Source organism: Phaseolus vulgaris, chromosome 8 (genome assembly GCF_000499845.2).
Source record: "Phaseolus vulgaris cultivar G19833 chromosome 8, P. vulgaris v2.0, whole genome shotgun sequence".
NCBI classification, from domain to species: Eukaryota; Viridiplantae; Streptophyta; class Magnoliopsida; order Fabales; family Fabaceae; genus Phaseolus; species Phaseolus vulgaris.
In genome coordinates, this window is record NC_023752.2 from 4,193,753 (window position 1) to 4,209,154 (window position 15,402).

The 15,402-nt window shown below is 29.2% G+C and overlaps 1 protein-coding gene across 1 annotated transcript; it reads left to right on the plus strand.

The window, feature by feature from the left end:
- Positions 1 to 1,858: 1,858 nt before the first annotated feature.
- On the plus strand, positions 1,859 to 6,503 carry LOC137825925 (subtilisin-like protease Glyma18g48580). Its single transcript, XM_068631737.1, has 11 exons — positions 1,859 to 2,030; positions 2,215 to 2,324; positions 2,407 to 2,504; positions 2,597 to 2,752; positions 3,805 to 3,919; positions 4,096 to 4,642; positions 4,742 to 4,836; positions 4,926 to 5,174; positions 5,285 to 5,417; positions 5,533 to 5,749; positions 5,821 to 6,503. Exons 1-11 carry the CDS (start codon positions 1,941 to 1,943, stop codon positions 6,360 to 6,362), a joined length of 2,352 nt encoding a protein of 783 aa, XP_068487838.1. The 5' UTR covers positions 1,859 to 1,940; the 3' UTR covers positions 6,363 to 6,503.
- Positions 6,504 to 15,402: the final 8,899 nt, after the last annotated feature.

Genomic DNA, 15,402 nt, shown 5'->3' on the forward strand with positions numbered 1-15,402 from the left:
TCACGCGTAGCCATAACAACAAGTATACTTAATTAGTTAATGGACATGTGAGACAATAATGAATTTTTAATAGAAAACACAACTGCCCCGTGTCTGCATGTTTTTTTTAAGAACCTCGTTCGTTTCCAGAGCTGTTAGTCAAAGGATTAACATGAAAAATTATGATTTTTAGTATAAAAACAAGTCCTTCAATCAAGATCCCGTTCACACGTTCGTCTTCGCCAGCTTGTATATCCACTGATCTTAATTATGATTGCATGCGCCAAACATATATAGTTTTCAAATCTAATTAAATCCCTTTAGAGTAATGCCACTCATTGTTACCTAACATCCACAAGCTGTATAATTTTATATTCCATCACAGTCACAAAAGGTTTCATCCACTCTAAAAAATTCATATCCTTTATGCTTTTTTATATTATAAATAAATATTCGCAAGAACATGCCTTGAAAAACAATTAGTTCAGACTTAGTAAAAAAAAAACAGTGTTGATCCAAAGCTTCTTCACAAAAACAAAAGTTCATAAGATACAAACAAAACAATACAACTCAAAGTGTGTTTCATCTCCTATTAGTGAGTTTAATTTAAAGGGTTTGTTAGGAAATCCATGAAAAAGGTTATTTCAAGTTTATTGTTGAACTGTTGTCAAGAGTTATCTCCAAGATGCTACGATCAATTGTTTGAAAAGGACAATTTTTTGTCTTCAAATTTAAATACTTTAATTTGCTTTCTTTAGTAATCTTCAAATATTCTTAGAGAAGATTAATAGGTGCTGCAACATCCTCCACTAGATTTCAATACTTTTTTTTTAAGAAAATTTTCCACTAACATTGAGCAATGATCATAGTGATGGTAGCATGACCACCAAATTACAAAATTATAGTTTATACAAAATTTTCTTATGACATGACACTTTCTTCAAGATTTTTTCTTATTTTTCTCACAAAAACTACAGTCTTTGTATATCAGATCCCATGGAAAACTCTGATACCAAATGTTAAGAAAGAAAATACTAAAAAAAGAATATTATCTTATGCAAGGAACTCATCCCTTTATTTTAAATATTACTTTATTTGTATATGTTTTTAAATAAGTTAGATATTAAATATTTTTCAACAAACATATATTAAATTATTAATTACATTATAATTTACATAGTATAAAAAATCATACAAAAAACACCTAAAAATAAAATAAAGAATTAAATATGTCTTAGCTACTTATTTTTAACTTTATTATTAAATGATTTCATTAAAAAGGGAAAGGTGGAGAGAAAGAATAATAAGGGTGAAGTACTTTTATTTATCATCATCATCATCATATATATATATATATATATATATCTTATTTAACTCAAATTTAGGTTTAATACATAACTATTTTTTTTATAAATTGAGTTTCTAATGAAATAAAAAAAATTGTTTAAGTTTTTGAAATATTTCTGTTCTTTCTATAGTCTAAACTATTGAAAGATATGATACATTATAGAAAATAAATAATTTATTATGATAAACAAATAAATTAAAGAATAGTTAAAAAATCTCAAACTATCTCTCATGAGAGCCTCACTTTAGAATGAAAGCTGCATTATGCAGTAGTTATGCTTTTAAATTAAGGAATGAAGCAAAAAAAGAGCAATCATAAACTAATTTGAATCAAAGCAAGTAAAGGGTTTGGGGGCATTAACTAAAGCACCTTTTGATGGTTTTCTGCAAGTTTTGCTGCATAATAAATAGTCTAAAATTTAGATTAATGATTAAAAGCAAAAGTCTGTAAATAAAAAAAATTATTTTTGCAGAGAATCTATTGTAAGTCTTTAACCAAATAATATAAAATATGCCTTTGCTGATGTCTGTCATTATATAAGGAGAGGAAAGAGCAAGAAAGCCATGTGCTATGCTAAGCACTTTCTTGCTCTTTCCAAAGACACTGAGAAAGAATGAGTCGCTCCATTTTTCAGCTTCATCCTCTTCTTTCATCTTTTCTTCTTTTCACTTTGTTGCTGAATGCTGTTCATGCCAGTAAAAAGGTAGGCCTAGGCCAGTTAATTATAAATTTCTTACTCGGTTTGAGTTTTTTTTTATCAGTTTTTCTGCTTTGAAAGTATATAAGGTGATGATTTTTATATATAGGTTGTAATAATGGAATTTGGATGATATAATTTAATTTTGTGGCACTACACCAATTGCTAGTTTTTTATCTGCTGTTTGTAGTGCTACATTGTGTACTTGGGAGCACATTCTCATGGTCCAAACCCTTCATCTGTTGACCTTGAAACAGCCACACATTCTCATTATGATTTACTGGGTTCGGTCTTGAGAAGGTACATTGAATTCAGCCTAAGCTCTGGTTTTGAAGAAACTGATTTGTATATTAACTGTGTTGTGTATGTGAATCATTCACAGCCATGAAAAGGCCAAAGAAGCAATTATTTATTCATATAACAAACACATCAATGGCTTTGCAGCTTCACTTGAAGAGGAAGAAGCAGCAGATATTGCAAGTGAGAAATTCAGTAGTCTGTTCAACTGATTGTTCGGTATTTCTAAAATTTATTTTCAGATTAGTTGACACACAATGTTTCCACTGATGTAGAAAATCCAAGCGTAGTGTCTGTGTTTTTGAGCAAAGAGCATAAACTGCACACAACCCGTTCATGGGAGTTTCTTGGACTGCAAAGAAATGGTATCAACTCAGCATGGCAAAGGGGCAGATTTGGTGAGAATACAATCATCGGTAACATCGACACAGGTAAATTTTTGTCGGAATTTTCTTCTGCTCTTCTGCTGGGTTTTCTGTTTCTGGTTTTCAGCTTTATCTATGTTGGTTTAAGGGTGGTGTAGAAGGGCTCCAAACTAAAATAGCTTAAAAATAGCAGGGAGTTCTACCTGGATGTTGTACCATTTTGTATAAGGATTCTAAAATGTTTTTCTTCATTAATTTAATTCTTTACCAATAAAAAAATAAAAAATCGAAACAGGTAAAAACTTCATCTCTTTGCCATAATCTATTGTGCATGCTTCATTTTCTTACTACTTTATTTTCTCATTCACGATTTTTTCAATAAATTTTAATGAATAAAAAAGTGATGAAAGGATTTCTTTTAGTTACCTTAAAACTCATTTAATGCTCTAGAATGGTACTACTCAATAATTACAATCAAATGGTTATGTTCAAAATATTTGAAGCAGCATGAATATTTATGATCATAACCAGAGATATCAATTTATCCTACTGTTTGCTATATAATTAATAAGGTTAATGTTGTAATGGCATGTTAATTATATAGAGCATTAAGGACTTTCCAGTTTTCAAGTTATTTAGTTCACCTTCTCACCGACAACTACGGATTCTTGAGTTGGCAAGATGCTTTTTGGGGTCCAAAAAATCCAAACAAGAAAGCTGGGACCATTTATTCGTCAAAGCATTATATTTTATTTTTCCAACAGCTCGCACACATGCTGTGTTCCACATTTCTAAATCGCAAGGAGAATTTCCATGAATTTGTCTACCTTAAATTGACATAATATATAATCAAAAGTATATAAAACAAAAACATTTTGATTATATACTATTATTTCCAATCATACAACAAATTTGACTTAAATTATTTAGGTTATATATAGTTATAATATAATAGTTAGACTATCAAAACTCATAATATATACATATATATTTGATGAAATCAGTGTCAGTTATATGTTAACATATCTAAAACCAAAGATGAGTTTCTCATTTTATATCTGCTATATACATCTAGAATGAGAAGTCTATGATCTTCAAAAACTTCACCCCTTGCATAGGTGTCTGGCCTGAGTCCAAGAGTTTTACTGACACTGGATTCGGTCCTGTTCCTGCAAAATGGCGTGGTGGCAATGTCTGTCAAATCCGGGGTTCAAACAAAGTTCCATGTAACAGGTCATCTTCCTTTCTTTTAATCTTTCCTCTTCAATAATTTAAGATTTCACAGTAAGTTACTGTTTCATATGTTTTTTATTTATTTGGGTAGGAATAACCCTTGTAGTTCATATTCAATACATTTGATTTATCCAAAATAAAACTTGGCCAATGTATTTACATGTTATACAATTCAGGAAACTAATAGGAGCAAGGTTCTTCAACAAAGCTTATGAAGCATTCAACGGTCAACTTCCCCGATCACAACAAACAGCACGTGACTTTGTGGGGCATGGCACGCATACTCTATCAACAGCAGGAGGCAATTTTGTCCCAGGTGCGAGTGTATTTGGCAATGGCAATGGCACTGCAAAAGGTGGATCCCCAAGAGCTCGAGTTGCAGCCTACAAAGCGTGTTGGTCTCTCACTGATGCAGCTAGTTGTTTTGGTGCGGATGTGTTAGCTGCTATTGACCAAGCCATAAGTGATGGTGTTGATGTTATCTCTGTCTCTGTTGGAGGCCGACCAAGTCTCAGTGCTGAAGAAATATTCACAGATGAGGTTTCCATTGGGGCATTCCATGCACTTGGGAAAAATATTCTTGTGGTTGCGTCTGCAGGGAACGATGGACCAACACCTGGAACTGTTATCAATGTGGCTCCATGGCTATTCACAGTTGCAGCTAGCACGCTAGATAGGGACTTCAGCAGTACCATAACTTTTGGAAACAATCAGCAAATTACGGTATCATCAATGCATCATTATTATTCTTAATCTATGGTTTTAATGACAGGGCTAATGTTATTATATTGCTGAGCATAATTAACTTTATCATACTACCAGGGAGCCAGTCTTTTCGTAAACATACCACCAAACCAGTCCTTTTCTCTGATCCTTGCTACTGATGCTAAATTTGCCAATGCGACAAATCGAGACGCGTGAGTACAATTCATCTCAAAAGCATGCATATTTCAAACCTTGTTTATTGAATGGCTATAAATTCACTTTCATGTGTATTTTCTTGCAGTCAACTTTGTAAAGCTGGGACACTTGATCCTAGAAAAGTAAACGGCAAAATAGTGTCATGCATTCGAGCTGGAAAAATAAAATCAGTTGCTGAAGGTAATGAAGCTCTGTCTGCAGGAGCCAAGGGAATGATTTTGGGCAATCAAAAGCAAAATGGGAACACACTTCTTGCCGAGCCTCATGTTTTGTCCACTATCAACTATCCTCCACGCCATAAAAAGACAACACCTGGTTTTCACATAACTGCCACGTAATGATATATCCTTTCACAATTCATTACATGATATCAAACCCTCATTGTGACCACTAATGGCAGTGCTTCATTTATACTGATGTTAATCATATATGTTTATATTTAAGGGACGACACAATAAACTCGAATACGACAGTAAGGATGTCTTCAGCAAGAACATTGCTAGGAAGAAAGCCAGCTCCAGTTATGGCTTCATTCTCATCAAGGGGACCCAATAAGATTCAGCCATCAATACTCAAGGTGCACACTATATAGTATTGAAATATTTGGAATCAACTATGTATATTGTACAGTTCTTATAATATTGTCTTGGCTGTTTGATAAGACATGTTTTTGTTTAATAATGTTGTTTTAGCCCGATGTAACTGCGCCTGGTGTGAACATACTTGCTTCCTATTCGCTGTTTGCAAGTGCTTCTAACTTGCCTTCAGACACACGCAGAGGGTTTCCATTCAATGTAATGCAAGGAACTTCTATGTCTTGCCCTCATGTTGCTGGCATTGCTGGACTCATCAAAACACTTCATCCTGATTGGAGTCCAGCTGCTATTAAATCAGCAATTATGACAACAGGTATTCTCTTTCTCAACAGGTGTTAGCCATTTTTTGGAAATTTCTAACTTACCAAAAATATGTTCTTGCAGCAAACACAAGAGATAACACCAACAGAACAATAAGGGATGCGTTTGACAAAAAATTGGCAAACCCTTTTGCTTATGGTTCGGGACATGTGCAACCAAACTCTGCAATAGATCCTGGACTTGTTTATGATCTAAGCCTTGACGATTACTTGAACTTGCTATGTGCTTCCGGATACGACCAACAACTCATTTCGGCACTCAATTTCAACAAAACATTCACTTGTTCAGGATCTCACAGCATGACAGACTTCAACTACCCTTCAATCACATTGCCAAATCTAGGCTTAAATGCAATCACTGTTACTCGCACCGTGACCAATGTTGGGCCACCAAGCACGTATTTTGCAAAAGCCGAATTAGCTGGATATAGCATAGTTGTTGTACCCAATTCCTTGAGTTTCAGGAAAATTGGTGAAAAGAAGAGATTCAGGGTTATTGTACAGGCTACAAGTGTAACTAAGAGGGGAAATTATAATTTTGGGGAATTGCTTTGGACAAATGGAAAACACACCGTTAGAAGTCCAATAACAGTTCGGCGCAAATGAAAAACTTTAAAGCAGATGCATGATGTTTCACTGTTGGGGATTCCATGGCCGTGAAGGGCCCTTTCTTATTTCATCTGTTTGATTATTATATAGTAATAGTAATTTGATTTTAAATACATATGAATTCAATGTTGTGGTGGATGATGTGTTTTTGTGGGGAACATGATCCTTAAAGCTTATTTTCCTAGATGTAAAAAAATAACTTAAATCTAGATCCTAATAGGTTCCACATATATATACTCATGTATACGGGTTGGTACTCCTTTTACCAAATATATATCATGTTTGTTTAATATAATCTATATTCTGTATTCAGAGTTATTTCTTACTTATAACAAAAAACCTATTTCTTAATAATTAAAAGTATATAAAATTATTATTACTAGTAGATGAAACAAAATACATTTTCCTCATTTTTTTTTAAGATAGTACATGACATTTTATATGTTCAAACAAAGTATATAACATTTATTCTAGTTACTAATAAAAGACACCACATATAAGAATAAAAGCTTTCTCAAATTAAAAGAGAATAAAACCAAAAGTGATTCCAACTAAAAGGTCAACCCATATGTTTCCGCTAGTATTAAACTAAAACTATGTTTCTTAAAAAAAAAACTTCGAAATTATATAATGTAGAAAATTTCCGAATCAAACAATTCAAAACACAACAACGAATGGATAAGTGTATATTAAGGATGTTTTTATTTCTTACACCCCCCATGGAAGTGCAATATGAGGGTATAAAAAGAAATCCCCCGCACGGACAAGCAGTGAGTATATTTTTGCATTGAAGTAAGCCCACTTTAGAACACCCAATATCTGGGTTTCAACATGGTTTGAGATCAAAACAAACAAAAAGCTAAAGGCTTCTTCTTCTTACACCCCTATGTTTTTCTTCCTGCACCCCCACAATTTTAAAAATCTCAAAACTGACCTTGACCTTTTATTTGGAATTGGGCATTGTGTGGTGGAGTGTGCTACGCATTCATCAATCCAAAATTGAATCATGTTGTTTTCTGGATGAGGAGGTGTTCCGGAAGCAAATTGTTAATAAATTGTTGATTTCTGGATTGTTGAATCTGGAAGCCTAATTTCTGTTAGGGATTGATGGATCTGGAAGATTTACGCATTCCCCACTCCAGAAGATTTAGGGATTCCCCAATCTGAAAGATTTACAGATTCTCCAATATGGAAGATTTATGGATTTCCAAATCTGGAATGTGAAAAAACCAATTCAGATTCCTGATTCTCTAAAATTACCGAAATGTATTGTATGGAATACTATATATAAATTGCAAAAACGATAATCTGAGACACTACCGACCATCACCAAAAGAAACACCTTCTTGTGCTAAGAGATGGAGCAGCATCGTCGTTGTTTAGAGAGAAATGGAATCCGTATGTGCAATTTGTGGGCAAAGGAAGAAGAAAGAGTGGGGTGGGTCTTATGTGCATTTTAGGATATAAAAAAAAAATATTGTGGGGGTGCAAGAAGAAAAACATAGGGTGCAAGAAGAAACTACCAAAATTAAAACTTTACTTAATGAGAAAACAAAATGATAGTGCATCAGAAAAAAAAAATTGACGTAAATATGTGTAATTTATCATATTTATTTTAGGAAATAAGGTTTGATTATAATTTGAATGAAGATTTAATAATTTAGTACAATGAACAAAAAAAGGGATGAAGCATATTGCTCTTTGAAATAAGACTTCAGAACTACAAGTTGTTCAGTATGACATACCATTTAATTAACTAAAATTCAACAATTTTAATTAATGGTTTCAATTTTTTATTTTATTACAAAAATAAATATCTCATTTTAGACCAATCTGATTTTAAGGATAAAATGTGATGATCATGATTAGATCACACATCCTTCTACCTTATTTGGTGTGCATGCACCTCCAACATGTAACAATTAATTAATTCTGATTCATATTACTAAAGCCTTTCAAAAAAGATCATGCTAATTAGTGTATTTTGTAGTAATTAAAACCTTAAAATATAAACAAAGTTAATTTTTTTAGGTGTAAGTGATCACTGCTTTTAACAATTTATCTCCAATATATTCTACAAGTCTTCCAGAATATAATAGGAACTTCTTGAAAAATATTGAAGATTACAAGAAAAACAAATGAAATTTTGCACCCACTTATATACAATGAAAAACTCTAATCTCTAGTCGGGATCTTCAACATCTTGCACGTGAAATACCTCTCCTAACAAATATCATGAATTGTAGAAGAAGATCTCATATCCAAAAATAACTCTAAAATAATCATACCTGCTACATGAAGATTGCCCAAAAACACACAACAATTAAACAGAACCATATAATTACTGAAAAAAAAAACAATATCTTTTATCTTTTACTATATCTCATATACAGTTTTACAACATATTTCGAGAAAAAAAAAGTAAAAGATGTATTTAAAGTTAGTAAATTCCTTTCGATTAATAGCTTATATTTATTATTTTTTTATTTGAAATTATCATTTGATAGTTTTGCAAAAAAAGAACTTTTTAAAAGAGTAAATTGTTCTTAAAGCACATACCCCACTTTCATCAGTATACCTAACAAGAGGAAGAAAGAAAGAAAAGTTGTTGATAACTGAGAGCATATATATCTGAATTGGATTATTGTGAAAGTAAATAAAGTGTTTTTGAGTGAAACATCACTTTCTGTACCTAATATTCTTATTGAATTATATTGTAAAAGGTTATTCCATGAAGGAGGAGGCTTCTAACGTGTCCCACTCTCTGCTACAATGGAGCAACACCATAAAGAACCATTATTCATTAATAAACATCTAAAGAATTGTTTTCCAAAACAATGGTCCCCATGCATAAATTCACCTTTTTCATAAGTTTAACATTTTATATATCACAACAAAATGCCTTTTACTTTTTATTAAACTATATAATTCCTGTAACTTCGCCTTCAGATCAAAATAGGATAAGGACTACATATTCTTTCTTTTCCAAGACTCTTCTTTCTCAATCCAACATGCTTTATATTATTTTTTATATAAATTTTTTTATACATTATTATAAACTTCACATCTCAGTTAAATTAAAAAAATATATATGTTACTGAATTATAAATTTAAGAACATACCTATTTTATTTTTTTTAGAAAAATTCTTTTTAAATCGAGACAAAGCATTAACCATTAAATTAAAATCAATTTTTAAGACAAAAAATAATTAGTTGTTAAAGTGATTAAATTACATACCATTTTAGGGATTAAACAATTTTGATTTTTAAATTAATTGATATTATTCTTAAATAGTTTTTAAATTGATGTCTAATTAACAATCAAAGTTTTTCTCCCACTATCATTATAATAAAAAAACTAAAATATTTATATATCAATTATAATGGTCATACTCAATTATGACCTTTAAAAATAATATAAATATTAATAAAATTTTAATTATGTTACTTCACAAAGACATTTTTTTTTACACAAATAACAAATATTTTAATAATTTTTTAACTTTTTCACACATTTCATCTGTTCCAGAGTGAATATTCCATCCATTTCTCCTCCTCCCTTCACTTTTAACTCAAACAAACATGGCGACGGTTTAGAAAATGACAGTATATACTACTTTCATATTATTTTTTGTATTTGAATTAATTTATTTTACAAAAATTGTTTGTAACTATTTTTTCAAAAGATTTTTGAAGTGATTTACTAAACAACAGAACAAATGAAGAAAATTATGGTTTTCTATACATTTTGTATAAACAATGAAATTTTTTAACAATTATATATGTGTGTTACTCTCACAAAATGAAAAAAAAAAAGGTAATATTTTTAGTTTAAATAATTGTTTATTGAGTTGTTGATAAAGTCTGATGAGAAATTCAGTTGCAGAAATATAAATGTAAATAAAAGAGTTGAGTATATATTTTATGTGAAATTCATCTATATTTATAAGATGAAATATTTAAAATAATAAAAATTACGATTAGTTATTAAATATTAGTCATTTACCCAATTATTACTACATGAATATTCAATTCAAGTTATATGATTATATTTTATTTCATTGCATTGCATTCTCCTTAATTTCCAATTAAAAACTTGTTTGGATAGATCGAATAGTCTTATATTACTAAAAAATAGAAATTAATAATAAATTTTATATATATATAATGACGTAGGATTGACTCGTGTGTAGTATAGAACTTTATTGGGATAGTGTTGTACTTGAAGCAGGAGATATTGAAAACGACCCAAGTGTAGAAGTTTTAATGGAACTTATTAATTTATATATTCAAAATTATTAATATTTGACAACTCATAAAAGCTTGTGGTCACTGCACTGGTGGCGTGTGACATCGTCGTATGTATTATTAATTAATCTTTTCCATGACCTAAAAAGTTGCTAATCAAAAAGTTATTTAGAGATTAAATATAAGTTAGAAGTGATTAGTTATTGAATTAGCATAAGGGCATGAAAGTTATGACTTGGATTCCTCCACAACATTAGGTTGCAATAAGGATTATAATTATGACTTCAGTTATGTTTTTATATTGGTTTTTAGTTATGTTGTACAATTTTTTTATTAATGTAAGTTGTATGTTGTAATGATTGTTCTTATCTGAATCTTTTCTATTTTCTTTTTGTTATTTTTATCCATTTGGAAACATTAGTTTTAGGATAATTTTTTTTACAATTGAAACATCCTTAAATAATTTAATTTATTTATTATTGATAAGAAAAAATTATCAAACAACCAAAGTTTGCAACATTAAATAAGGATTATATATATGATTCTTATACTTTCCAGCAAAATTATTTTCATTCTCAATTCAAATTTTAGATAAATAAAAAAATTATTGTACTACAAGAAAATCATGAAATAAAAAATAATTTTAGAGACCAAAATAATTAGTTACAATAGTAACTAAATTAGATACCATTTTAAAAATTAAATAAAAAATTGATTTTTAAATTAGTTTATATTATTGTTAAATAATTTCTAAATTGGTATCTAATTAGAAACCAAAGGTTTTAGAGACCAAATGTAGAAACTAAATAATTGGTAGTTAAAACATTGGTTGCTAGATACCAATTTAGAAACTATCTAACAATAATATAAACTAATTTAGAAACCAATTTTTTATTTAGTTTCTAAAATGGTCTCTAATTTAATTACTATTGCAACTAATTATTTTGATATCTAAAAATGGATTTCTATTTCATGATTGTCTTGTAGTGTTGGAATGAATTATTGTCAAATTTTTTTACGTGACATAAACTATAAAAAAAACAATCTAAATTTAGATTATAAGAAAATTCAATTTTACATTATCATACAAGAAAAAAAACATTTAATTCTAAAATAATAAGAACTAGGCAATTAAAGTACAACACAAATTTTCCCTCTAAGTATAAAATTTCCTTACATTTGTAACTATCAAGATTTGGATTCTTAAGATACATGTCTAGGTCATTGGTAGGTCAAACCCAGTCAACGGATTCAATTCCATAGTCCTATTACAGTCAACATTATTTAATACAAACATTTTGTTGTGTTAACAATGAAAAATGGCTATACAAGCAGCAGCCTATTGAATATGAGAAAAGATAAATTAACATGAACTTGTGGATATTATTTAGATTCGTCCCAATATTAAAAAAAAACATATATATGAAAATAACACTTAATTTTGTAAATTAGATAAATAATAATAATAATGAATTTGTACATATTTATTTATGTTATTAAAACTCTTTTAATTTTTTGGATACTTTATTTTTAAATTTATATAATTATAGTTTATTTCTTGTTATTTAATATTTAAGAGAAAAAATAGTGTATTTTTTTATATTTAATATCATGTTTCTTTTATAATAATTTTGATATTTTATAAAAAAATATTTAATAAAAATATGGTTATGTACGAGTATATTCATTATCTAAAAGGGGCTAGATATAAATTTCATTCCTATGAAGTATGAGGAACAGTGATTAATATAAATTCTTACTTTCAAAAAAAAAAAATATGATGTAGTAAAACTTCCACTTATTTTTGCCATTCCTAAGCATGACATGAACACATTTCGTAACTATGTTACTCTCAACATTTATATGTAAACATTTTCTTTATAATAAATGACGAGAGATTACTACAGTAACGCTTTATAAAAAAGGTGTTGAATTTATTAAAATTCATACTCAATTATTTTTTAACATGTTTCAATACTAATAAAAATATTTGCTTGATCGAACATAAATATTGTTATACTCGACTTTATAAATTGAATACAATAAAATATGAATGTTTTTTTCTGGAGAAAAATATTTTGTATATAGATTAGGACACTTATAAAATGTATCGTTTTATTCTATTATTTTTTACTGATAAAAAAATAATAACAATATAAATTTACATCTTCGTCTCTCGTGTTTATCATTATTTTCAATAAAACAATTGTATATTTGTTTAATACTTTATTTTAAATTTCATGTTATTATACATCTTTTACCAACATCTAATTTCGTTAATATAATAATTAATTATTTTTAATCTTTAAATTTAATTATTATTTAATAATTTTTTTATAGTATATATTAGTGACGATAGTGTTTCTGTATGCATGCACTTTTAATTTTTAGTTATACGGTGGACGAAGAAAGAATATTTATCGGTAAGAACTGATTTTAGTGGTTTGAAATATATATATATATATATATATATATATTTATTTTTATATAAGTGTTGGAGATTTCACATCGATTAGAGATGAGGACAATTTATTGTATATAAGTGGGTGCAAACTTCAGTATCGTGAGTCGATTTTATGGGGTTGAGTTAGGTTTAAAGTTCACGAGCTCACCCCATAAGTTGATTTTATGGGGTTGAGTTAAGCTTAAAGTCCACTTTGTAATAATAAGTTAGAGTATTTTTTTAAATGTTTTTATTAATTTTATTTATTTTTTGTCGTGATATAATAAATATTCTAAATAAAAAAGTAACATATTGCAAATCACAAACATCATGAAATCGTAATCAGAATTTTTCTCCGGGCATAACATCATCATAACAACTCAAACAAATATATGACGTGGTTTTGTAATTATTTGATATATACATATATGAGCTCTCAAGAGAAAACAATTGATAATATCTGATATACACCTCCACGCCTTAATTAGAAGCTAATCATATATATATAAATAGTAAATTAGCATTTGAAAACTCCATGGATCATGAGAATAAGCATCGAGTTATAATCATAAGAAGTGAGCTTTTGGAAGATGGTAATGGTCCCATGACCTTTGATTCAACATTTGTTTAAATGATAAAAGGGTAGGGTTTTATATTATTATTATATATATATATATATATATATATCATTTTTTAAATGTAGTGGTGCCGTCCTATATACTTTAAGCCATACAAGCAAGAAGACATAGGAGTATGCAAGAAAATGATCGATGTGCTCACCACTCACGTACACTTCAAGCATTAAAAAAGGTTAATACCTTTTATTTTTATTTTTTTTATTATCCCAATTTTCCTATACTTTGAAAAACAAAATTTCTAAAATTTGGTGTTGCAGGCCTATATTATACTTTACCAAGACGACATACGAGTATGGAACAAGAAAAATGTGTTCACGTAGACTACAATGCAAGCATCCAAAAACCTTCTCTTATTTTTTGGTTGAGAAATCTAGACCATAATAATCCTTATTTCAACATTTTCATATGCATAATAATTTCTTACGTGAATTAATTAAACGTAAAGTTTTACGTACGTCAATGTAAACTGATAAGGTTACGACCTTAAATGTTTTTGTTTAGGAAAATGATAACATGAAAGAAACCAGAAAAGATTGATAGAGCATGCATGTTGGTTAGTCTTGGAAAAGTGAAGCACCTAAAAAAAGTGAGTACTTGCGTGTTAAATTCACCCACACGTAAAGTGGCTACACCTTTTTCTGGAGGCTTGGAAGATGCATGCGCGTGGACCAACTTCTTCAAACATGCACACTGTTTCGTTTTGTTTAATAAACACTTTTTCTTTTCTAATTTTTGGCGTAAATTTGTTAAACAAAGGAAAACACTCGTAAAGAAGAGCAACTTTACAATAACAGGAATAGTTTTATTGCCGAATCTATGAAGAGAAGAAGCTTTCTAATAAGGAAACAATTCTGATAAAATCTACTTTTTCTAATAACTATCCATGGGTTCTGAGAAACCTATATTGAAACGGACAATGATTTCTCGAAGTCCTTGTACTTAAAGTTCAATATATATATCTCAAAAATGGAACCTAATTGAGTCAACCATTTGGGTGTAATTAATATATAAAAGGAGATTTTGATATTGAATGATAATGAAGAATCCTTAGGGCGTGTGCATTGATTCTTATATTTAGGTTTTATTTGAGTTTAGCATGAATTGAAAGAGTTTTTAAGGTAAAAATGAGTGTGAATATATATAGAAGTATAAGGTGAAAGTTTTGGACAGAGTTTTTGAAACGAGGTTCCATCATGGCCGGGCCATGTTTGGCAACATCCCATGTGAATGTGACTTCTGTTTTCAAAAACTTGGAGAGCATTGTGGTCGACCCCAGCTTACACACACATGATGCTGTCTAATGGTCTCACTAAGTTTTAGCACGTTCAACGAAAAACTCAATCTGGGTAATATTATAACTTTTATACCTTTTAAGCTTTTCAATTTGCTGTCTGCAAATTTCAAATTTTCATCAATGATTTTTCACTGTATTAGGTGGATACAGAATTTGATATCTTTACATTTGTTTCATTTTTAAAATGTTTAATATTTTTTAAAAAAATTTCAGTGTAAATGTTGGAGATTTTATATCGATTAGAAATAAAAAAAAAATTCATAATATATAAAGTGTGCGTAAACTTCACCTTATAAACTGATTTTATAAAATTGAATTAGAGTTAAAGTTCACATGTTATATAGTTTCACACATAAATTTTGTAACCTTCACGTAAATCACACATTAACAAAAATTAAAAACATATATGTGAA